At 48.6% G+C, this 24,150-nt stretch overlaps 1 protein-coding gene across 1 annotated transcript in view; it reads left to right on the top strand.

Annotated features, from left to right (window-relative positions):
- The window catches only part of MMD2 (monocyte to macrophage differentiation associated 2), a 42,767-nt gene extending 19,296 nt beyond the window's left edge, over positions 1-23,471 (top strand). Inside the window, exons 2-7 of the mRNA XM_055340910.1 lie at positions 6,025-6,106; positions 7,543-7,703; positions 11,042-11,116; positions 17,898-17,999; positions 18,737-18,806; positions 22,475-23,471. Of these exons, the coding sequence (XP_055196885.1) occupies positions 6,025-6,106; positions 7,543-7,703; positions 11,042-11,116; positions 17,898-17,999; positions 18,737-18,806; positions 22,475-22,678 (694 nt within the window). The 3' untranslated portion in view covers positions 22,679-23,471. The remainder of the gene's footprint in view (positions 1-6,024; positions 6,107-7,542; positions 7,704-11,041; positions 11,117-17,897; positions 18,000-18,736; positions 18,807-22,474) is intronic.
- The last annotated feature ends 679 nt before the right edge of the window (positions 23,472-24,150 follow it).

The raw sequence follows: 24,150 nt of genomic DNA, 5'->3' as shown, positions 1-24,150 counted from the left end.
CCCAATACAGGGTTTGAACTCACAACCCTGAGGTCAGGACCTGAGCTGAGATCAAGAATTGGATGTTTAGCTGATTGAAGCCCTCAGGCACCCCCAAAATTTGCCATTTAAAGTGAGCTCACATTAAAAGTGAGCAATTCAGTGGCATAGTGTAATCCACGATGTTGTACAATCACCCTCTCCGTCTGGTTCCAAACATTTGCATCCCCCAAAAGGAGACCCTATACCCATTAAGAGGTTGTTCTTTCCACCTTTGGGCAACCACTAATCTATTCTCTATCATTATGTGGGATTTGCCTATGCTGGATATTTTGTATAAATGGGACCCTATAATATGTGATCTTTGTGTCTGGTTTGTTTTATTCATGTGACAGCATCCTGTGCTTGAAGTTTATATGTGTAGCAGGTATCAGAATGTCATTCCTTTTTATGGCTGAGTACTATCCTATCATATGGATGGTTCACGTTTTGTTGATCTACCCGTCCGTGTGCAGCCAAGGTTGAGAAGCATTGGCCTAACCTAGTATGGCCTCACCTTCAAGTTGGAATAATAATATCTCCTTTGCAAGGATGTTGTGGACTTTAATGGGAAGTATCTGGATGGATCAACCACCAGTAAGAAAATGGTGCCTGGGCTCTTTGGGGGCTCTCCAGGGAGAAGTGAAAAGAGTGCCCATTCTTTGAGTACCAGTGCATGTCAGGCACTCCTGTGTGGCCTCTTGAGCCATATTTTTTCTAAGATTTATTTATTTACTTTAGAGAGAGAGCGTGAGAGAGCATGAACAGGGGAGGGGCAGGAGAGGAAGAGAGAAAGAAAAGCAGACGCCTTGCTTAGCACAGAGCCTGACACAGGGCTCAATCCCATGACCCATGAGATCATGACCTGAGCCCAAATCAGGAGTCAGATGCTTAACTGACTGAGCCACCCAGGTGCTCTGCTCTTGAGCCATCTCATCTCATGGTACCTATCGGGTTGGCAATAGTATCTCCTTTTACATACAAAGAAGCTGCAGCCCGGAAACAGGAAGTAATTTCCCCTAGGTCTCCCAGCACCTAAGTGACTCTGCAGAGATTTTCCACACAGCTGTGCCCAACTTCAAAGCCCCTGCTCCATCCTGTTCAGGATGGAAATTCAGCCTCTGTTCTTGCCTCCCTGCTGGCTCCAAGTCTGGATCCTGACTCTGTCTGGGAGCTCTCCATGTGAGGTTGTCCTCCCCACCCCCCACAAATGCCACAGCCCGAGGTCATCTAAGCAGTAGGACTGGCCACAGAATAGAAATTTTGTTCTCCAGAGAGGAGGCAGAAAGGCCCACTTTCCTCCTTTAGTTTAGTGACATCCTGCTGGAAATATCAACTCTTTTAAGAGAAGCTTCCCACAATCTCGAAGGCTGCTCCTTGACTGTCAGCTCTGTTCAAGAACATTCTAAATTTTATCTCTATGTTTCATCTGTTACAAATGACTCCCTTCTCCCTCTACTGGGGAATGGATAAACAAGCCATTGTACATCCAGACAATGGAAGAGCGCTCAGCAGTAAAAAGGAAGGAGCCATCAGAGCACAGTGACAACACAGATGGACCTCACATGCATGATGCCGAGTGAAAAAAAACCAAACTCAGAAGGCGATGCAGAAAAAAAAAGAGGATGGAAGGGTTGAGGCTAATCGCCAAGAACAGTAATGAGTGATTTAGGAAGGCCCATTTTCTCCTTGTATAAAACAAGTTTGTCTTTTTTTTTTAAGATTTTATTTATTCATGAGAAAGACAGAGAGAGAGAGAGAGAGAGAGAGAGGCAGAGACATAGGCAGAAGGAGAAGCAGGCTCCCTGAGAGGCTCTCGATGCGAGACTCGATCCCAGGACCCTGGGATCACAACCTGAGCTGAAGGCAGATGCTCAGCTACCAAGCCACCCAGGCGTCCCTAAAACAAGTTTGTCTTAGATGCACTTTAAGTAGACCTAAGTCAATCCCTGCTTGGCATTCAGAGCAGTTTCTTTCCACCTGAGAATGCACTTTGACTTCATCGTGTAAGTACTTTTTAGACAAAAAACAAAAACACTGAAGGCCACCCATGCGACTCCATTTACACGACATTCTAGAAAGGCAAAGCTGTAGGGGCAGAGAACTGAGCAGCTGTTATGCACCTGGGGATGGGTATTGGGTACCCGGGGCATGGGGGCATTTGGGATGGATGAAGGATCTGTTCTTTATCTTCATTGTTGGGGGTGGTTACACAGCAGTCTACATTTGCCCAAACTCATAAAACTGGATAGAAAAAAATATATATATATATACTGTATGTAAATACAAAGGAAAGTGAAAACCTAAATAAAACAATTCATTGTCCTCTTAAAAAATGTCTGCCTAGAGGCTATGAAGAAAGAAAGTAGGCCACAAGGAGGTAAAGAAAAAGTTCTTAGTTCTGGAGGGTTGTGGGAACTCTGTTTCTTGGGTGTTTGCCCCCGGTCCTGGGGCCTTGTCTCCTGGCTTTTTTTTTCTGCCCGCCTTTCTGCTGTTCAGTGGCTGCAGCACGGGGCGAGACAAGGAGGGTTTTGTGGAACCCAGAAACAAAGAACTGCCCATCGAAGGTTGCCACGGCAATGCAACATCACCCTTGGACCCGTGAGGCTGGCATCATGGGTGGCTTATTGCTATTTGTTAAGGGAGCAGAAGAGAGGGTGGCTGGGCTGTGCCTGGTGGCAGGTGGACGAGAACTCCCTCAGCCCCAGACTCAGTTTCCCATTTTGGACAAAGGCATCAGCTGTGTCCTTGCATGGTTGGCCTCTGCCCCACCCCATTGGCACAGCCCCCTTTGGGGCTTTTGGGCAGGAGCTATCAAAATTAACACTGTGCATAACTTTGTTAGTGTCTTCAGGGCTCTAGTCACACACGACCATGAACTTTGTGACTTAAAACAACCAACATTTGGGGATGCCTGGGTGGCTCAGTGGTTGAGCATTTGGCTTCAGCTCAAGTCGTGATCCCTGAGCTCAGGGATCGAGTCCCACATCAGGCTCCCCAGAGGGAGCCTGCTTCTCCCTCTGCCTATGTCTCTGCCTCTCTCTCTGTATCTCTTGTGAATAAATAAATAAAATCTTAAAAAAACCCTCAAAAACCAAACCCCTCCCAAACATTTGGCCTCCCAGTTCTGGAGGCCAAAAGTCCAATACTGAGGTGTCTGCAGGGTTGGTTTCCTTCCGGAGGCTCTAAAGAAGCTTCTGTGTCTGTCTCCCAGCCTCTGGGGGTTTTGGCATCAGGGGCTTCAACTCTGTGTCTCTCCTTATCCCATAAGCACCCTCATCGTCGTAGCGGGTTAGGGCCTCACCCTCCTCTTAACTGATGACATCTGCAGATGTTCTGTTTCCAGATGAGGCCACTTTCTGAGTACTGGGGGCTAGGACACCAACATAAGCATTTAGGGAAGACACAACTCAGCCCAGAGCACTGCTTCTGTTGTTGTATTGTTATTTATTAAGCCACTCTTGGCCACAGACAGCTTCTTCCTGGAGAAGGTGAGCTGTTGGGCTGGTTGTCTTGGGAGGAGGTAGAGGAGGCTGTGCTTTTGTGCGGTCCTCAGCTCCAGGGCTGGGTCCTCCCTTTTCTCTGTGACCCAAAGCCCAGCGTTGAGCCCGCCCCTCCACAGGTGTCGAACTCTGCAGAGATTGGAGCACTGAGGTCCAACCTGCTCTGCTCAGACACCCAGCCCTGGGACTTGCTGCCCAAGGGTCTTAGTTCTCTCATCTGTGTAATGGGCTCAGCATGACCCTGCCCTGGTCACAGGTGGAGTGACTGCTGCATGCAGGCAGAGAGTGGCTGCCAGCAGGTGCCAGCAGACTTGTCTAGGTGCCAAGGGGCCAGTGTAGGAAAACCAGACCCTGGGAGAGCCAGGGCAGGTGGCAGTGTCAGCGCCTGGCAGACAGCCCCACCCTCCGGCCTTGACTGCCCTGCACACACTGGGCGGCTTGCCCAATGCTTTGTACAGTCCCTTCTGCTGGTCCCTAGGCCAGAATCACCCTTTCACCTCTCTTTTCACCTTGTGCACTCATTTATCCCTTGACAATCTGTTTGCTGGTGCCCACTGTGGAGTCAGGTGCTATGCCAGGCACCCAGGCATCTTGGTGTACCTGTGTGCCCTGGGAAGCCTGTCCCCTCTTGGAAGCCTTCACACTACGCTGTCTCTTTTCTCAACTCCAGCACATAGTAGATGTTTTCAAAGGTTTCCCAAAGGGATGAGGAGTACTAATCACATGGCATTGGGATTTCTGCTTGCATCTAAAGCCTTCTGGACTATGAGCTCCTCGAGGGCAAGGCCAGGTCATCCCAACCCATTGACCCTGGTTCTCAGTGTAACACTGGTATATAGAAAGTACTTAACAAATGCTCTATGAACTCTATAGTGTGGATCCAGCATAGAGAAAGTGCTGACAAATCCTCAGTGAAGTACACTTAACATGGGTCCAGCATACAGAGGTGCTCCATGAATGCTTTGTGACCTTCATTGGCACAGATTCAGCACACAGAAGGTACTCAGTGAATGCTCTGTGATCTATACTGGTGTGGTACTGCTGGGTAAATTCTCCGTGAACTGTACCAGCGTGACACCAGCATCCAGAAGCTCAGCATATACTCAGTGGTCTGCACGTGGCATGGACCCAGCATATGGAAGGTGCTTTAGTAGATACTCTGTGACCTGTACTGCATTGAGCCCTTTATTCTGAACCATGTGCCTATCCCTTATTTTTATGGGCCTTCATAATACTAATTGGGGTCTTCGAGGGAACGTTTTTGGTGTTTCCATGGAGTTTAACCCCATCTGGTGGATGATGGTCAGCACGGTCCAAGGTGAACAGGTGAGCTGCCCATTGGGCCAAGGAGAGGACCCCTGCCAAGCTGGCCCTGCTTGCTGGCCAGGTGCTTGCAGACCTCACCCCCAGCTCTCTGACTCCCCTTCCCCACCCTGTCAGGCCTGCCTTCCCAGCCTGACTTGAAAACCACTGCCCAGAGTCACACCAGCCAGGCACAGACTGAGTGCCATACCACCTGGGGGTGTTGCTTCATATACTCTACACGATGGTTTCCCCTCGGTAAAATGAGTGAGGCAAGAGATCTGTGTGCTTTCGGAGCTCCAGTGCGGATCAAAGGAGAGACTGGAGGAAATGAACGAGGCATGGACTCCAGAACACTAGGAATGCATATTGCTTAAGATAAAGTCAACTGGCATTTCCACATGTGGATCTACGCCCAGCAGAAATGAGTGCAGATGGTCACCAGAGATGTGCACACGAGTGCTTACAGAGTTCTCCATGATGGCCCCAGACTGGAATATCCACCTCCAGTAGATACATAAATTGTGGATGGACTTCTGTACAGCGATGAAAACAGCCAATCATTATATCCAACAACATGAATGAATCGCGCAAAAGTCACGTGGAACCAAAGAAGCCAGACAAAAGAGGGTTTGTGCTGTGTGATCCCATTGATGGGAAGTTCAAGAATAGGCCAAAGTAATCTGATGACAATGTCAGAGGGTGGTTTCCCTGAGGGAAAAGTCCCTGGGAGGGGGTATAAGGGCACTTTCTGGGGGGCGGGAAATGAGCTCAGGCTCCTTATGGGTGGTGGTTATGGGGGTGGGTGCACAAGGAAGAGTTGGTCAGGCTGTACCCTTGGGGAGCTGTACTGTGCGTCAGTTGGACGGAAGGAAAATGAGAAGCAGAAAATGGAGAGAATGCTGTATTTAGCAAAGTTTTGTAAAAAATACCACATTGGGGATTAGGCACAAAATAAATATTGGCTAGTCCAAAAACAGTGTAATAGAAAGGGGGGAGGGAAGATGGGGAGAGAAAAGGGAAGGAGGGAGAGGAGGAGTAGGGGAAGGAGAAGGGAGAGGGGGAGGGGGGGAGGAATCCTTCCCCCCAGCACCCCCTCAACCCGGGAGGGATCTGATCTTCAGGTCTCCTGGGAATCTTGTGACCAGAGCTGCTCCAGGCTTCCTGGGCCAGCCTCCAGGAATTATACCTCTCATTCCAGGTTCATGAACCACCGAGTCCCCGCCCACAAGAGGTACCAGCCCACCGAGTATGAACATGCAGCCAACTGTGCCACCCATGCTGTGAGTTGCATTTTGGGGTGCTGAGAGGGGGCCCCTTTCAGGTGGAAGGGAAGGCAGTCCTTCACCCTTAGAGAGAGTCAACATCTCTATTCCATGGCGATGTCCCAAGTGACGACAAGTCCTCTGTGGCTCCTGGAAGAGTGAGTAGGATCTCAAGGGAAGGTCATTTGGGTACATTGGACTCCGGTGCTAAGCATGCCTCTTTTGCTCTATGAACCTTCAGTGGCTCCCTGGTAATCTGGACTTCATAGCAAGCTCCAAAGCAGGTCTTAGCTCCTTAGTTGGCCCACCTCCCACTGCCACACCCTTCCTCCCAGTTTCCAGCACTTGAATGCACTGTTTCCTGGGTAGAAGGTACACCTGCATGCCTTGGCACATGCCATTCCCTCTCTCTGGGATACTTGCCAACTCCACCTCAGTCTTGCCTAAGAAATCCTTTTCTGGGCAGTGTACCCTTCTGAGAATAATGAAAGATCTAGACCCATGTCCAGTTCAGTAGCCACTGGCCCCTTGTGGCAATTGCACACTTGGAATGCAGCTCGTCTGTTGGAGATATGCTGGGAGTGTGATATACACACCAACTTGGGAAGACTTAGCATGAAAAACAGGATGTAAAATATCTCCTTACTGTGTTTATGTTAATTACATGATATTTTGGGTATATTGGGTTGAGCAAAATACAGTATTAATTTCACCTATTTTTCCTTCTAAAACCGCAGCTACCAGAACATCCTAAATGACTGGTGTGACTCACATTACAGTTCCGTTGGATGCTGCTGTCATAGAACCTTCCTCCTGAAAAAGTGCTCCCAACACACAGAACTAGGCATGCTTTTAGAATTCCCCTGCCCCCAGTGCTTTGGAGAGTTCTAGACTCCTCAAGGGCAATGATGGAGAAACCAAGCTGTGAAGAGTGAAGGGTTTTTTAGGTGGGCGTGGTGGAGTGGGCTGTTTTCTTCAGAAGGCGCTAGCTTCGTGTGCAACCACACAAGTGTGAGGTGGTGTGAGGTGCCTGGGGACTGCGAGGCTGGGCTGTCAGCTGATACAGAAGTGGGGGCAGTGACTGGTGATGTTCCTTGAGGCAGGGAGCTTTGGTGTCTACCACAACCTTCTCTAGAGCCGTGCTGCCCAATATGGTAGCCTCTGGCTCCGTGGGGCTGCTGAAATGGAAACTAAAGTCAATTAAAATGAAATAAAATAAAAAATTCAGCACTTTACTGCATAGTCATGGCTCAGGTACTCAGTAGTCACAGGTGTCTAGGGGTTCCCATGTTGGACGGTGCAGGTCTAGGACTTTCCCACCATGGGGGGAGGTTCTGTTGAGTGGTGTGGGTCTAGAGAAGAGGGTGGACAGTGGGCTCTGGGAAGCTTAGGGACTCTGTACTTCCCTGGCCTGGAGGCTGGCCCTCTAGCACCTGTCTCTGTTCTGCTTCCAGCTCTGGATCATCCCCAGCATCCTCGGCAGCTCCAACCTCTACCTCCTGTCAGATGACGACTGGGAGACCATCTCTGCCTGGATCTATGGCCTTGGCCTCTGTGGGCTCTTCGTGGTGTCCACTGTGTTCCACACCATCTCCTGGAAGAAGAGCCACCTCAGGTGCCTCTGCCTAGCCCACGGAAGGGGTGTGTGCCAGGCAGGGTGACCAGGGCAGGAGGCATGCCTAGCTGGGCCAGGAGGGGTCCAGGGTGGGGACCTGTCTTTGTCTTGGCTGTCCGCAGGTGGGTCCCACCTGGGGAGACCATGTCACCTACATGAGCCTTGTTGGCTCACCTCTGAGAGGCCCAGAGAGTAAGCTCCCAGCTTCTGGTGTTGTTATGAGGGGCCTTTGGAACTGTCAGAACCATCAGAATGACTGCCCCCCTTCTGGGAAACACCCCTACCAATTCTAGGTCCTGTACAGATGTCACCCCTGGTCTTTCCAATAAATCTGTGGTGTAGCATTAGTCTCATATTTTTAAATTTTTGGTTTGCTTTTAATTTTTAAAAACACTGTGGTAAATACACATCGCATAAATTGACTATCTTTGCCAGGCCTAAGTGTCTAGTTCAGGGGCATTAAGCACATTCACATGGTTGTGGAAACACCATCATCATCTCCAGAACTTTATCTTCCTGAACTGAAGCTGTGTGCCCTTTGAACACTTGCTCCCTATCCTCTCGCCCAACCCACCATCCTACTTTCTCTCTGAGTCTGACTCCTCTTGGGAGCTCACACAAGGCAATCATAGAATATCTGTCCTTTTGTGACTGGCTTATTTATCCGGCATAGTATGTTGCTCACTCCACATGGTAGGTAGTAGGTCTCAGAACTTTCTTCCTTTTGAAGGCATTAAATAGACATATTCCATTGTGGGTACGTAGCACATGTTGCGCATCCATGCATCCATCAATGGATACTTGGGTTGCTTCCACCTTTTGTGGCTCGCTTCTTTCACTAAGCATGATGTTCCAGGGCTCGTCCATGTTGCAGCACATGGAATCCCCGTCTTGTGCATAATGACACTGAAATTTGGAAGGCCACAGACCGTGGGTCTTGCTCAAGATCACCGAGCTGGTCCTATCTGAGCCAGAGGTAATCCCAGGAATCCAGGGTCCCCCTAAATCCAGGGATGCCCTGTTCCATTGCAGCAGCTGCAGTGATACCTCTTCCCCAGATTCAGTGCCTCCCTCACCCCCAGAAACCCCATGACTCTGCTGTGTCCCCCCTTCCTGCTTCCCATTCTTGCTCTCCCCATGGGTCTTTCTTCTTCCCCACTGTAGGGATTTCTTGTGGCTGCCGTAACCAATTACCATGTACTGGGTGTCTAGAAATGACAGGATTTCTTCTCTTGTAATTTTGGAGGCCAGAAGGCCAAGATCATGGTGTCCATGGGGTCATCCTCCCTCCGAAGTCTCTAAGGAAGGATCTGGCCTCTTCTGGTTTCTGGCAACCCCAGCGTTCCTTGGATTATCCTCCAGGGTGCTTGTGTCTTCATGTGGCCTTCCTCCCTGTCTGTCTCTTTGTCCAAATCTCCCCCCCGCTTTTCTTATTAAGATAGCAGTCATTGTCATTGGGTTTAGTGTCCAGTTAACCAGTGGTGTGACTGTGCTGGCTGTTCCTGTCCTCATCTGTCACATGGTGAATGAAACTAACAGTACCTACCTTCTAGGTGGGATTAAAGAGCTAATGTTCTAAATTGCTTCGACTAGTGTTCTGGTCATGTCACATGCTCTATACATGCTAGCTGCGGTTGTCATTTTTATTTCTAGGAGGACATGCAGTTAAACCATACATAGGATCACTGGTCAGTCTTGTTGAGGGCTGAGGTTTCCTGGACAGAATCAGTTTATGTTAGTTATCTATTGCTGTATAATAAATTATGCTCAGTCACAGAGGTTTTCAATAATAGGAAACCTCGATTGCCTCTCAAAGCTTTGGAGAGCCAGGAATTCAGGGGCTTGACTGTGTGGTTCTGGTTCAGATCTCTTGTGTGGTCCAGATGCTGGCCCGGTGCTGCTTCCATCTGAAGGCTTGACTGGGGCTGCAGGAGGCTACTTTCAAGGTGGCTTCCTCACGTGGCTGGCAAATTGGTGCTGGATGTTTAGCAGGTGCTCAGTGATTCCCACATGGACATCTCCACAGACACATGGCTCCTTTCTCCCAAAGTTAGCATTCCAAGAGAACAAGGCAGAGGCTCTAATGTCTTTTCTGATCTGGCCTCAGAGATCACACACCATCATTTCTGCAGCCCTCTGTTGGTTACACATGTCATTTGTCTTATTCATCACAGGAGGCGCTACACATGGGTGTGAATACCAGAAAGTGGGGCTCTTTGGGCATCATTTTGGAGGCTGGCTACCACACAGGGCAGATATATTGAAGCCTACAATTTGCTATGCAATGCGAGGTCGCAACAAAAACATTAATGTTTATTGAGCACTTCCTGATATGCACTGTGCTAAGTACCAACTCACTTAATCCTCACAGTCATCCTGTGATAGGCTGGTATTCTAACCACTTGACAGAGCAGAGAGTTGAGGCCAACAGACAGATGATAAGGAGCTGGTTCAAGGTCATACAGTCCCTAAGTGGTAACACTGAGATTCGAACTCAGGCCTTCTGGCTCCAGATCTGGACCTGAACCAGAATACCAGGACCCAGAGGATCTTTGGGGGAGGGGGGCACATAGATAAGTTCATTGGTTTTTTTTTTAATTTTTATTTATTTATGATAGTCACACAGAGAGAGAGAGAGGCAGAGACACAGGCAGAGGGAGAAGCCGGCTCCATGCACCGGGAGCCCGATGTGGGATTCGATCCCGGGTCTCCAGGATCGCGCCCTGGGCCAAAGGCAGGCGCCAAATCGCTGCGCCACCCAGGGATCCCAAGTTCATTGGTTTTAATCACCAAATTATTTCATCATATGAAATCTTTTGAAAAGCCCAGCATATTAATCTGAAATGCAGAGATGCCTGGATGGCTCAGTGGTTGAGCATCTGCCTTCGGTTCAGGGCATGATCCCGGGGTCCCGGGATCGAGTCCCACGTCGGGCTCCCTGCATGGAACCTGCTTTTCTCTCTGCCTGTGTCTCTGCCTCTCTCTCTGTGTGTCTCTAATGAATAAATAAATAAAATCTTTAAGAAAAATAAATAAAAATAAAGCCAAAATGCAGAGTTGTACAGGTGTAGATGTCAGACATTCACCTTTCTGGGAGAAGGGGGTCTTTGAAGAAACCTACAGGGTGTCCCCATTCAACCTCCAGAGTGCTGGAGAGCCTGGTTTGAAAATCACTGTTCTGGGCACTCACAGATGGGGAGCCTGAAGCCTAGGGGTGGTGGCTGGACAGAGGCGAGTCAACCTCAGGCCCCTCCACACCTGCGGGGAGGCATGTTTGTCCCAGGGTGTGGCTCTGGGGCCCTAACCCTGACCCTACCCCTATGCCTTCTCTGCCCCAGGATGGTGGAGCACTGCTTGCACATGTTTGACCGAATGGTCATCTACTTCTTCATAGCGGCATCCTATGCACCCTGGTAAGTACCCCTGTGCTGTCCCTGGGAAGGGCTGGCTTCCTCTCTTCGAATTTCTTCTTATATTGGCTGGGTAATATGTTGATTCAGCACAGAATAGTGTAGGTAAGAACACACCCTCTGCCCATTCTCCTTTTAGAAGCAACTACTTATTACCAGTTTCTTGTGTATCTTTCCAAAGTTATTTTGTGCGAAAAGAGTGAAAGTGTGTGAACATAATATTGTCAATTTTTTGGTGTTCATACTTTTCCTATTTTTAATACAAAAGGAAGGATACCATTCAAACTGCAATTTAGTTTTGTTCTCTTAGTAATATCACTGAGGGCATGTCTCCATATCAGTGCATTGAAGATTTCCCCAGTCTTTTTATTTTTCTGCAGCAGCATAACATTTCCTGGCCATCCCCCGTTTATGGATATTTCTGGCATTGGGATGCTCTGACCCTTGGCTAGGAGAGGCTATGTTGCGGTGAAGGAAGCCCCTTGCTTGTGTATCATTTAGCACATGTGCGTGAATTTGTTGGCTCAAATAGTATGAAGTTGCTAAGAGGCAGCCTTTCCTGACCTCCAGAAATGGCAGCTTCATCTGGTTGGAGCCTGATCTTTGGGGGATAGATTAGAGACTTGATTTCTGGGTGGCAGAGAGTGGGCCTTTTATTTGGTTAAGTGTTGCCAGGTCACCATCGGTGTATCCGTTTTAAACTCCCCCAGCGGGATCCCTGGGTGGCGCAGCGGTTTGGCGCCTGCCTTTGGCCCAGGGCGCGATCCTGGAGACCCGGGATCGAATCCCACGTCGGGCTCCCGGTGCATGGAGCCTGCTTCTCCCTCTGCCTGTGTCTCTGCCTCTCTCTCTTTCTCTCTCTGTGACTATCATAAATAAATAAAAATTAAAAAAAAAAACTCCCCCAGCAAGTGACCTAGAGTTTTCCAACTTGATTTAGTAATAAATCCAGGAAGTTCTGGAATAAGGAAACACTCAGCTTCACACCACATTCTAAAAGCCTGGCGAGGGACCCCTGGGTGGCTCAGCAGTTGAACGTCTGCCTTTGGCTCAGGGCGTGAACCCAGAGTCCCAGGATCGAGTCCCACGTCGGGCTCCCTGCATGGAGCCTGCTTCTCCCTCTGCCTGTGTCTCTGCCTCTCTCTCTCTCTCTCTCTGTGTGTGTCTCTCATGAATAAAATAAAATCTCAAAAAAAAAAAAGAAAAAAGAAAAAAGAAAAAAAGCCTGGGGAGCCTGTAGAGCTGTTGGGCTCACATTTGGTGAATGTGTATTACGTGGCCGGGTGGTGCTGGGGGTCGGGACACCGAGGGTCTGGCCAGTGGAAGGGTGTCTGTGACAGGACAGTGGTGACATGGTAAGATGGGCATGTGTGCATGCAGCCATGGGAGCTCAGAGAAGGTGCTGCTGTGGTGTGGGGGCCTTGGGAGGGCTGCCTGGAGGAGGTGTGCTGCTCTGAGAAGCACGTGTGCTTCTGAAGAGTGAGGAACCACAGAAAGGTTTGTTCTGTTTTTGCCTAGGAAATTTCTATTTTTGGCTGTCATAAGTGGGGCCTTCTCTTTCACTGTATCTGCTAATAGATGGGTCTTTTTGTATATACAATGACTGTTGCTTTTTATTTTTATTTTTTATTTTTATTTATTTTTATTTATTTTTGACTATTGCTTTTTAAATACATTTAAGAGTGCTGGTAAGTGCCTTCAGCTCAGGTCATGATCCCAGGGTCCCAGAATCGAGCCCCACATCGGGCTCCCTGCTTAACGAGGAGCCTGCTTCTCCCTCTCTCTCTGCTACTCCCCCTGCTTGTGTTTTCTTGCTCTATCAAAAAATAAATAAAATCTTTTTTAAAAAGTAAATAAATGTTTCATGGAGGTGTGCTATACCTAGAGAGCATGCGCAGTCATAAGTGTACATCCCAGTGAATTTCTGCACACAGCAGCCAGCACCCAGATGAAGCAGAATGTGTCCAGCTGCCTCGTACTCCTTGTCCCCTCCCCTCAAGGTAGCCACAGTCCTGACACCTGTCATCAGATGATAGTTATGCCTGAGTTCTTATTTCATGTTAGTGGCATCCCGTTCTTTTGGATTTTGCTTCTTCCGCATAGCATATGTCTGGAGAGACCCATGAAGTCATCCATCCTCCCTGCTGGACGAGGTCCTGGTGACCATGCCTTGGGTGTCTGTGCTCCTGTGGCAGGTGTGGCATGGTGCCCACATCTCATACAAGGGTAGAGGTAAAGGGAGTATAGATGGGAGGCTGTTTGGTCTATCCTTAGGAGTGATGGGGCTTTGAAGCAGGATATTGAGGTGATTTTATTGTTTGGAGGCAGAAGGGTGGCTGCCTTGGGAGCAGGGAGGTGTGGGCAAGGCTGGCACAAGGACCTAGGGAAAAAGAGGTGGTAGCCCGGCCCCTAGGAGTGGCCAAGGCGGTTAAGAGGAGACAGGACAGATTGAAAAGACACTTGCAGGCAGCTGAGTAGAGTGACATATGGAAGGTGGGAGGAGGCAAGGGGGCCAGGGTTTCTTGGGCCAGCCTCCCCCTGAAACCAGCCATGCTGCTGTCTGCCTGCAAGATGCAGGCACATGCAAGCCCCATGCCTAGCTGGGCTTTGGGAGAAGAGGTGACTCGCTTCTATTCCCAAAACTGGTGTGCTTTTGGTCATCGATGCCAAGGGGGCAGGCATAAGTCTGGAGGTGTCTAGAATAAGCAAGGTCCTGGAGGTGTGGGTACGTGGGAAGCCACTGGAGCAGGCCAGGAGCAGCAGAGAGAAGCTAGGAGCCATAGGAGGGACCTCATTCCCTGTGGCCACTTGTGGTGGGTCCCACGTGTGCCCTAGGCACCACCTGCAGTTGGCAGGGGCCAGGTAATGTCAGGTTTCCCTTGGGACGTGACTGAATACAGTCAAGTTTTGGGCTCAGCTGCAGTAACTCTCTCTCTTTTTAAAGATTTTATTTATTTATTCATGAGAGACACAGACACAGAGAGAGGAAGAAGCAGTCTCCATGCAGGGAGCCCGATGTGGAACTTGATCCCGGATCCCAGGATCATGCCCTGGGCTGAAGGCAGATGCTCAAGCGCTGAGCCACCCAGGTGTCCCAGTAATTCTCTTTGACATGGATTTCTAGAACAATCCTCCGTCTGTCCTGCCTTCTGCTGATTTAATGCCTGGGTTTCTAGTCTTTATGCCTGGCTGCGGCTGGCTGGGCTTGGGCTCTCTGTCCCGTGCCGGTGTCTGAGGATGGCCCTCCTGATGGGACTTCGGGTCTCACAGGGAGCACAGATGTTGACCGTCCCGATACTGACACAGGAAATGAGTCACAGCTGTGGGAAGGGCTGTGAACGAGGGGGGCAGGAGATGTACCCTGGTTTATGAGCCGTTTTTAGGAGGAAGAATTGGCAAAACATGGGGGTTGACTGAATGTGGAGGAAACAGAGGAGCTTGGGGACCAGTTTCCTGGCTGGCTGGGAGCATGGGAAGAGGGGACACCATAGATCCTGTGGTGGATATTTTTCTTTGAATGGCTCTGGTTCTCACACCATTTTCTGCAGAACCCCCCAGGTTTCCAGAGGACCACGGAGGGGTGGGGGTGTGAATGACTGCAGGTTCCCCCATCCTTGCCTCAATCAGAAAACCTCATTTTTTTAAATGTTTGCTTCTGGTAGATTGGACTTACGTGTAAGATTCCTGCATACAATCTTTACTTAAAGAAAAGGTTATAAAAGATGCTTGAAATGCTTTGGCACCATAGAAAGAGAAGAGCAGAAATATTTATTTGAAGTTCAGCTCATGTTTTGTGGGGAAGGGGTGTTCATTTTTTTCTCTTAAAGTCAAGTTGAAATTCAGCATAGTATATATATATATATTTTTTTTTTTTTGAGATTTCCTTTATTTATTCATGAGAGACACAGGGAGAGAGAGAGAGAGGCAGAGACACAGGCAGAGGGAGAAGGAGGTGCTGCCGGAAGCCAGAAGGAGCCCAATGTGGGACTCGATTCCAGAACTCTGGGATCACGCCCTAAGCTAAAGGCAGATGCTCAACCGCAGAGCCACTCAGGCATCCCGAAATTCAGTGTAATGTTTTAGAAAGAAATATTACATGTGGTTCGATGCTCCCTCACCTCCATCCCAGCCTGTCCTCCTATCCCTTCCTCTGCCCACCCCCCTCCATCCCATTTTATACTTGTCCTCCTACCCATTGGCCAATTTTGCATCTGTTTGGAGAACTATTTAGAATGCTCTTTCCTGATGGTTTTTCTGGGTAATGAGTTGGTTATTATTGTTTATTTTTTACCTTTAAGTTATCCAGTATAAATTAACTTATTTATAATAACAATTGAACTCTGAGCCAGTTGCTTTTTGGGGGCAGGAGGGCAGACAGACTTTTTTTTTTTTTTTTGAGAGTGAGGAAGAGCAGGGTGAAGGGTAGAGGCAGAAGCAGACTCCCTGCTGAGCAGGGACTCCCAATGTGGGGCTTGATCCCAGGACTCCGGGATCATGACCTGAGCAGAAGGCAGATGCTTAACCAACTAAGCCACCCAGGTGCCCCCAGACAGACGTTTTATATAAAGTATTCTCATTCAAGAAAGCCACTTCAGGGGATGCCTGAGTGGCTCAGTGGTTGAACATCTGCCTTCAGCCGAGGGTGTGATCCTGGGGTTGGGATCAAGTCCCACATGGGGCTCCCTGCAGCGAGCCTGCTTCTCCCTCTGTCTGTGTCTGCCTCTCTCTGTGTGTCTCTCATGAATAAATAAAAACTTTTTAAAAAATTTTAAAAAAGAAAGCCACTCCTGAAAAAGAGCAAAAGGACCCTCCCCCCACAACCACTGCCATCATTAACAGTCCCTTTCTAGATGTAACTCCTGCTACCACTCAACAAAGGGCTCAGATTGGAGTTCTGCGCATTGACGTGTTTCTCTTCATATAATACAGTCCTGTTATGCTCTGCTCAATCCTGGCACACCTAATAATATGTCTTGTTGTATGCACCTAAGTACAGATTAGATTGTTTTCCTGTTTTCCAAGCTGCTATGACTATACCAGAGGACGGTGTGTTTGGCAGGGTGCAGTTGGAACACAGAAACCATACAGTGATTTGAACACCAAAAACTTGGTATAAAGGATTAATAATGGGAGATTGGAGTAGGGGAGAATTGATTCATGAGCATCAAAGGCAAATCTAGGGAAGCCAGTAGTGGTGGAGATAAGGGACAACTACCACCAGCCCCACCTTCACCCAGGGCAGAGCTCCTACCTCATTGGAAAGAGCCTGGTCTTTGCCCACGGGATGACAGAGCAGCTGCTGAGGGTTTGGTGGGGGTGTGGTGGCTTGCTGGAATTCACCCCTCTTTGGTGCTGGGAGAGGCCAGCCACGGGAGGTCCTGAGCTTCCCCACTTGTTCTGTGCCAGGGAAGCTGCTGGTTGCTGGGTGCTCCTGGAACTAGCAGCCAGAGACGCGCCTGCAGGAACCTTAGAGCATTTTGGTGCAATTCAGTTATGCAGACACTGCACAGGGTGGAGGCCAGGTGGCCTGCTGGACAGGAGTCCCTATGCAGGGGCCCCAGTGTGCAGGTGTGTGGGGCTGCAGAGAGGGTGCAGGAGCAGCCACCTGGCCTGGGGCACAGGCCTGCACTGTCCAGGACCTGAAGCTGTACCGCCGCTGCTGCCATCACCTAAGTCAACAGCAAGAGAACACGCCATGGCCAAATGCCAGAGAAAGCCACGTAGCTGCGGAGAAAAGCCTGCTCTGCAAACGTCATGGGAAAACTGCAGAAACCAGGGAGGAAGAGCCTTTCCTCCTGCAAAGTCTCTTCATTTTACTCCCCTGACAAAGCTCAGCATCGTGCCTCGGCTAAGGAGGGATGTGCAAGGCCCAGCTCCGTTACCTTGGGGCAGGCAGAAAGGGTGAGAGGCAGTTATTGATAACCAGCACAGATGGATGCCATCCCCTTCCCCTGCTGGTAGACAAGGGGTGTCTTCCGGCTTTCCCCGATGGACCCATGCCGTGATGAATGTCCTTTCCTGTGCCTCTGGGTGCGAGTACCAGACAGCCTTGACTTGGCTGACCCCCCGGGGCCAGAAGGACCGGGTCATGGGACATGCACACCTCGGGTTTGGTAGATTCAAGCAGATGGGGGGGCACCTGGGTGGCTCAGCAGTTAAGCGTCTGCCTTTGGCTCAGGTTGTGATCCTGGGGTCCTGGGATCGAGTCCCACGTCGGGCTCCCTGCATGGAGCCTGCTTCTCCCTCTGCTTGTGTCTCTGCCTCTCTCTGTGTATGTCTCTCATGAATAAATAAATAAAATCGAACTAGGGGTGGTGGAAGGGGAGGAGGGCGGGGGGTGGGGGTGAATGGGTGACGGGCACTGAGGGGGGCACTTGACAGGATGAGCACTGGGTGTTATTCTGTATGTTGGCAAATTGAACACCAATAAAAAATAAATTTATTATAAAAAATTAAATTAAAAAATGAATAAATAAATAAATAAATAAATAAAATCTTAAAAAAAAAAAAAAGAGTCTGCCAGATTGCCCTCAAAGAGGCTTCACACTCCCGTCCACTTGAGATGCTCTTTCTCTTCATACTCCGACAGTATCTGTTTTGGAAATTTCCCTCTAATCATTGCTTATTGTTCAGTGGGTTTCTCGGTCTCCCCACCTGGCTTTCCATGAGAGCCCACGTCCCTGCTGCGGGCCGCGGGTCACAGGGCTTCTCTGGGGTCAGTCTTCCTGTGAGGGGCTGGGTCCCAGCGGGCCCCCCTCAGGCTGTGCCCTTGGCTCTCTCCCAGGCTGAACCTTCGGGAGCTGGGGCCCTGGGCCTCCCACATGCGTTGGCTGGTCTGGATCATGGCCTCTGTGGGCACCATCTACGTCTTCTTCTTCCATGAGCGGTAAGCCAGGGCTGGGGGGTGGGGGGAGTGTCACGGGGTGGGGGCTGGGCCTCCTCTCTGCCCCTGGGGAGATGACAACCCAGGATGACCCCCTGAGGCATGAGGGTACAGCTCTGCCTAGCATCATGGGGTTCAGGCCCATATGACCAGGGCCACAGCCTTGTAGGGTGGATCTGAAGAGTGTTTTTAACAAAGGCCTTGTGGGTCATGTGTTACCCACCTTCCCTAAGCTGGGTGGTCAGGTGAGGGGGAGAGGTTGCGAATACCTTCACTTCAGTCCTGCAGAGTGAAAAAAGAAACAGAGCTATAGAAGCCAAAGGGAATAAGTGATCCCTGGAATCTCCAGGGACAGCAAATCAGTGTCAGTCGGTTGCAGCCACTCGGATGTATGGAGGGCGGCTGCCTGGGCCCAGCAGGAAAAGGTGCTAGGGTCACCTAGCAATGGCTGCCCCAGGCTCGAGTGTGGCATGCTGTACTCAGCAGTGGCAATACTGGCCTGTCATCTCATCGATGGAGACCCAAGTCCCAGAGGGAAGGAGATCCACCCAGGGCCACCCAGCTCTGCCAGCACCTGCTGGGTGTCAGTGGGTGAAGTCAGAGTCCAGGAGTGCTGGGCAGAGGGTGGAGTCCTTCTCACTCTTTTGGTTGGGGTGTCCCTCCTACCCAGAACGGGGAGCTGTACGCTGTTCCTCATGGGGAGGCTGTCCCGAGGCCCAGATGGCTTGTCTTCCTGCCAGGTACAAGCTTGTGGAGCTGCTCTGCTATGTCATCATGGGCTTCTTCCCTGCCCTGGTCATCCTCTCAATGGTAAGTCCTGCCTGCCCAGCAAGGGGACTCCCAGCTGGCTGGAGGGACCCAGCGTGCCTCTTGGGATCACTGAGTCCAACCCCCTCCTCTGGCACATGAGGAAACTGAGGCCTGACTCTGCCTAACCTCCAGCGAGCTGTGTGATCCTCCCCGCTTCAGCCCTCCTGTATGTTTAAGGATTGAATAGGAAAACCCGTGGGGGGGATTAGGATGGTACCTGGCACATAGTAATTACCCAGTCACTAAATTAAATCTGTGGTAATAACATTCCTGGCCATAGAGGCAGAGTCAGGGTTCTGGACTTCTGATTACCTGCTTTGGCGTCTGTATATCCTAAACTGCTTGTCCACACCAGAGACCAAGCCCAGAAGGGGCACCTTCCCTATATATAGTCTGAGCCCTTACTAAGTGCAGGAGGCCTACCCACAGGATCTTACTTCCTTGACCCAGGTGTCCCTGGAGAGGGACATGACGTCCCGTTCATGACATTCAGGCCAGCCCATGTGCATGTGCAGCCCCTAAGTGGCTGAGCCAGGATTTGCCCCCATAACATTGGTGACTAGGGTGGATCTCAGGTGTGCCCCCCCCCGCCCCCGCCCCCCCCCGCTGTGAGGGGCAGAGGCCAGGTGGGGGGGGGCAAGTGTGGAAACCACATCACCCCTCCCAGCCTCCACTGTCCTGTCAAGTGGGCACAGTAAACTCACCTGCCTGGCACCCCCCCTAGTTGATTTATCTTACACTCTTATTGGCAAGTGGTAAGATTATACATTGTCAAGTCTACCACGTGTTTCGTCTTTTTGAAAAATTTTATCTTCTTTATTTTTTTAACTCTAAGTGTTATGGTTAGGAAAGTCTTCCTTTCTTTCTTCCTTCCTATGGTTAGGAAAGTATTTTCTCCTGTTTCTGTTATGGATTTAAACTTCCCACCGTGGTTTCTCCTGGACATGGTGATTTGTCCCCAGACACCTAGCCAGTGATTTCAGTTACCTGCCATTTAAACATGTTCCTTTGACCACATGTTAAATTCACACATATATGTGTGAACACAATATTTCAGTTCTGTTTTGTCCAAGGGCCTGTCTCTATTCTGGCACTAAACTGAGTGAGCTAATGTAGCTTAATTACGTTTTATTTATTTATTTACAGATTTATTTATTTATTTGAGAGAGAGAGAGAGAGCACAAGGAGAGAGAGAGGCAGAGGGAGAAGCAGGCTCCCTATGGAGCAGGGAGCCCCATGTGGGGCTTGATCCCAGGACCCTGAGGTCATAACCTGAGCCAAAGGTGGACTCTTAACTGATTGAGCCACTCAGGCACCCCTATCTTTAAATTAAAAAAATTTTTGATGTATATTAAATATTGCATTATATAATTTATGACAAATATTTTTATGACAAATATTTTTAACATTAAAAATTTTTTAAACATCTAAATGTCTTTTTAAAAAATTAAAAATGTATGAAGTATAGTAGAATAAATATTACATTATATCATTTATATTAAATATTTTTAATTTTTAAAAATTTAAATTTATTTTAAAAATATTACAAATTCAACTAAATGTTACATTGTAATGTTTTGAAATCTTAAAACTATTTGTTTAAATTTACTTTTAAGTTTTTAAAAATTTGGGCACCTGGGTGGCTCAGTGGTTGAGTGTCTGCCTTTAGCTCAGGTCATGATCCTGGGGTCCTGGGATCCAGTCTTACATTAGGTTCCCCACAAGGAAACTGCTTCTCCCTCTGCCTATGTCTCTGCCTCTCTCTGTGTCTCTCATGAATAAATAAATAAATAAATTTTTAAAAGGTTCTTAAAAATTTTATTAAGTACATATTACATTATATATAGTAAATATTTTTTAAATTAAAATATCATTTAAATTTATGTTAAAATTTTTAAATTTTATTAATTACACTAAATAAATACTAAATTATACACTATCTGTCCAATCATGTATTACATATATTTAAGGACATATATATACTTATATATAGTAAGTGTATATTTAAATACATAATCACTGCAAAAAATAAGTCTGAACATGTGTGAAAGAGCCAAAGCCCCCTTTCACGTCCTCCCTAATACAATGCCCCAGCTGTAACCATCACTCAGTTTGTTGTATGTCCTTTTTATTTATTTATTTATATGCAAATCTACGTGGATATGCAGACATACTGAATTATTTGTTCTTCTACGAAAATAAGGTCACACGAAATGCGCTGCTCTGCAGCGTGTTTTCCTCACTTAGCAGGTGTCATGGGCGTATCCTCATGACAGTCAATTGGAGTAATGCCTGCCTCTTAAGGCAGTTGTGACGGTGGCACAAAGGCCCTCCATGCGGTGCCTTGCACCTAGCAAGGGCTAGGAGGCTCTAGATATTCCTAATGTTGTTACTGTGTAATTAATATGTGAGTACAATGCTCTGGAGGACTGAATGGATCAGTTAGTGTCCACAGGGACAATGAAATACTATGCAGCTGTTCAAAAGATGGAAATGTCTCCTGCCATGGGTTGCAGACTGGTCCCCCATAGACCAGTTAACCCAGTGTGGCATTGCAGCATGGTGGGGATGGTGTGAGTCCATCTATCTAGAATGATCATTTCCTATGCATCATTATGTACAAAGTGCATATGGCATGTTGCTCGTGGAGAGAACATTTCTGGAAGGATACTGTTAGCAGTGGCAGCTTGTAATTCATGTACAGGTGGACCCAGGAAGACAGGGGGTGGGGGATGGTGTGATGGCTCTCATCGGGTCTCTACCATTCCCTTTAACCACCAATTGCTCAGGTATTAATACTGCTCATCTCTGATGGCTAGGATGACTCCTTTTTTTTCTTAATATTTTTTGTTTGATTTCTCTAAAATTCTTTTCCCTGACATATATTCCTTTTTAAAAATTGTGATAAAGTATACATAAAAATTACAATTTTAACCATTTTCAGTATATAGTTGAGTGGCATGAAGCACATTCACGTTCTCATGCAGCTGTTACCACCAGCCATCTCCAGAACTTTCTCATCACCCCAAGCTGAATCTCTGTTCCCAGGAAACACTAACTCTCTGTTCCTCCTTCCCCAGCCCCTGGTAACCTCCATTCTATTTTCTGTCTCTATGGATTCAATGGACACCAGGGACCTTATCTGTGTGGGATCCTACAGTATCTGTCCTTTTGTCTCTGGCTCACTCCACTTAGCATCATGTCCTCCAGGTTCATCTATGTTGTAGCAGGTGCCAGATTTCCTTCCTTTTTAACTCTTGAGCAATAATTGCCCACAGTATGAAATAACACAAATAACAATTTGTTTATCCATTAATCCATCCCCAGACATGTGCCTTGCTTCCACATTTTGGCTGTTACAAACCTGGATATACCAGTATCTGTCCACATCCCTGCTTTCACTTCTTTTGGGTACACACCCAGATTGTATTAATTTTTAGAAAACATATGCTATAAAATAGTCTTTGAGATTTTGGTAGACATCAATAACATTTGAGAATTAATTTTGGGAAGAATTAATATGTGTCAAGACCTTCTACCCGGGAATCTGGGCTGGCTTCCCATCCATGTTTCTTTTTGTTTTGAGTATGTGGGCGGGGATTGTGGGGTGCTCCCAGCCTTGCTGGCTGCTCCTCTGACTTGTGCCCTACCTTTGTCCTTGCCGACAGCCCAACACCGAGGGCATCTGGGAGCTGATGACCGGAGGGGTCTTCTACTGCTTGGGCATGGTGTTCTTCAAGAGTGACGGGAGGATCCCCTTTGCTCACGCCATCTGGCATCTCTTTGTGGCATTTGGTGCTGGCACCCACTACTATGCCATCTGGAGGTACCTGTATCTGCCCAGCACTGTGCAGGCCAAGGTGTCCAAGTGAGGTGGCTCCAATGCATGGGACAGAGCATCATGAAAAGCATTTCTATGAACTTTGGTTCAGAGCAGTGCCCAGGCCCATCTGCATGTCCACGGGCAGAGTTTTCGATGGGTCCAAGGCTACTTCTGGTAGTAGCCAGAATGTCCTTAGGGTCCCAGGTGAGAAAGAAAGCATTTAGTCATTTTTACAGAGGATAAATTAACCCTGCAATGTGTTTCTATTCTAGGCAAGTATTTCCTAATACAACCAACATTAACATCTTCAGAAAAGGGAGAGACATTGTCCTGGCAAACTGGGGGACCTTGGGCCAATAGACACTCTTTAGGGTTCTCATAACTCTGTTAGGGAGTTGGTGGATTGTTTGTACCCCGCTGGCCAGGGCCTCCTCTGCTACCAAAGTCCTGGCTGGGGAATTGTGCCCTGTTCAGGGAAAGTCACCCAGCCTGTAGATCAGGGATGGTGAATATCCATGACCACAGCAGACATCACCAATCAAATGGAGCATGGTGCAGTATCAGTATTCTTCTCCAGGAGGTGCTCTGGGCAGCCATGACTTATCAACTCAGCACTTAGGATGGCCCTTCTTAGCCTTTCCTGTCTTCTGTGCTCTGCAGTGGGATCATGACCAGACCAGTTAGAAGTCTCCATGTAGGGGAGCATACTTATCTCCTGACACTATGCCTGAACTCCTTCTCCCTGTTGGGGACACTCCTGGAGTGGGGCAGTCTGGGGCAATGAAGGGAGACCTAGGCAGACAGCTCGAGGAACCCCTGGCCTTCGGCTACACCATAGCTGATTCTCAGTACAGAGGAAGAGTGGTTGGGGATTGGGAAGTGGTTAGTTGGCCAATTCCTCTGCTGAAAAATCCAGAGAAATGATCAGAGCCATTCCTTGGGGGGTGGGGGTGGGGAGGGGGGGGGCAAGCAGATCCCAGGAAATTGCTCACCTGCTCCAGATTTAGGGCTTGTGATGCCAACTTTCAGATTCTTGCTTGGTGCAAATCATGGCCCTTAGAGGCTCCTCAGATGAGCCCCAGAAGGAAGGCAGGCCTTGGCTAGTTTGATAGGGATCTGGGCAGAGTGTCCCCAGTGTTGGGATACCCCCACCTCTGAAGCTCCTAGTAGCCCAATGACAAGACTTCTGGGGACCTGTCCTCATAGTGTCCTCCCAGGGTTGGGCTGTCCACTCTGTACCTGGCACGTGGACATTTACTGGGGAGGGGATCCAGGCCTAGCTCCTGATCTGAGTGGGAATCTGGGAATCTCTGAATCAAGCATCTCTCAAGGTAGACAAGCCTCAGCCTACAGCTCCCAATCAGAGTTGGGTGAGCCAAGACAGGATGCCTTATGCTTAGTTCTAGTACATTCCAATGTATTTCAGGGTTCCAGCATCTGGAATCTCATGTACCAAAGCCAGTATTAAACCATCCGACACATTCCTCAGACAGGTGGGTTCTGAGCTGGCAGATGCTTTGG

Source organism: Nyctereutes procyonoides, unplaced genomic scaffold (genome assembly GCF_905146905.1).
Source record: "Nyctereutes procyonoides isolate TBG_1078 unplaced genomic scaffold, NYPRO_anot_genome, whole genome shotgun sequence".
NCBI lineage: Eukaryota > Metazoa > Chordata > Mammalia > Carnivora > Canidae > Nyctereutes > Nyctereutes procyonoides.
This window is presented reverse-complemented; position numbering and strand designations above follow the sequence as displayed.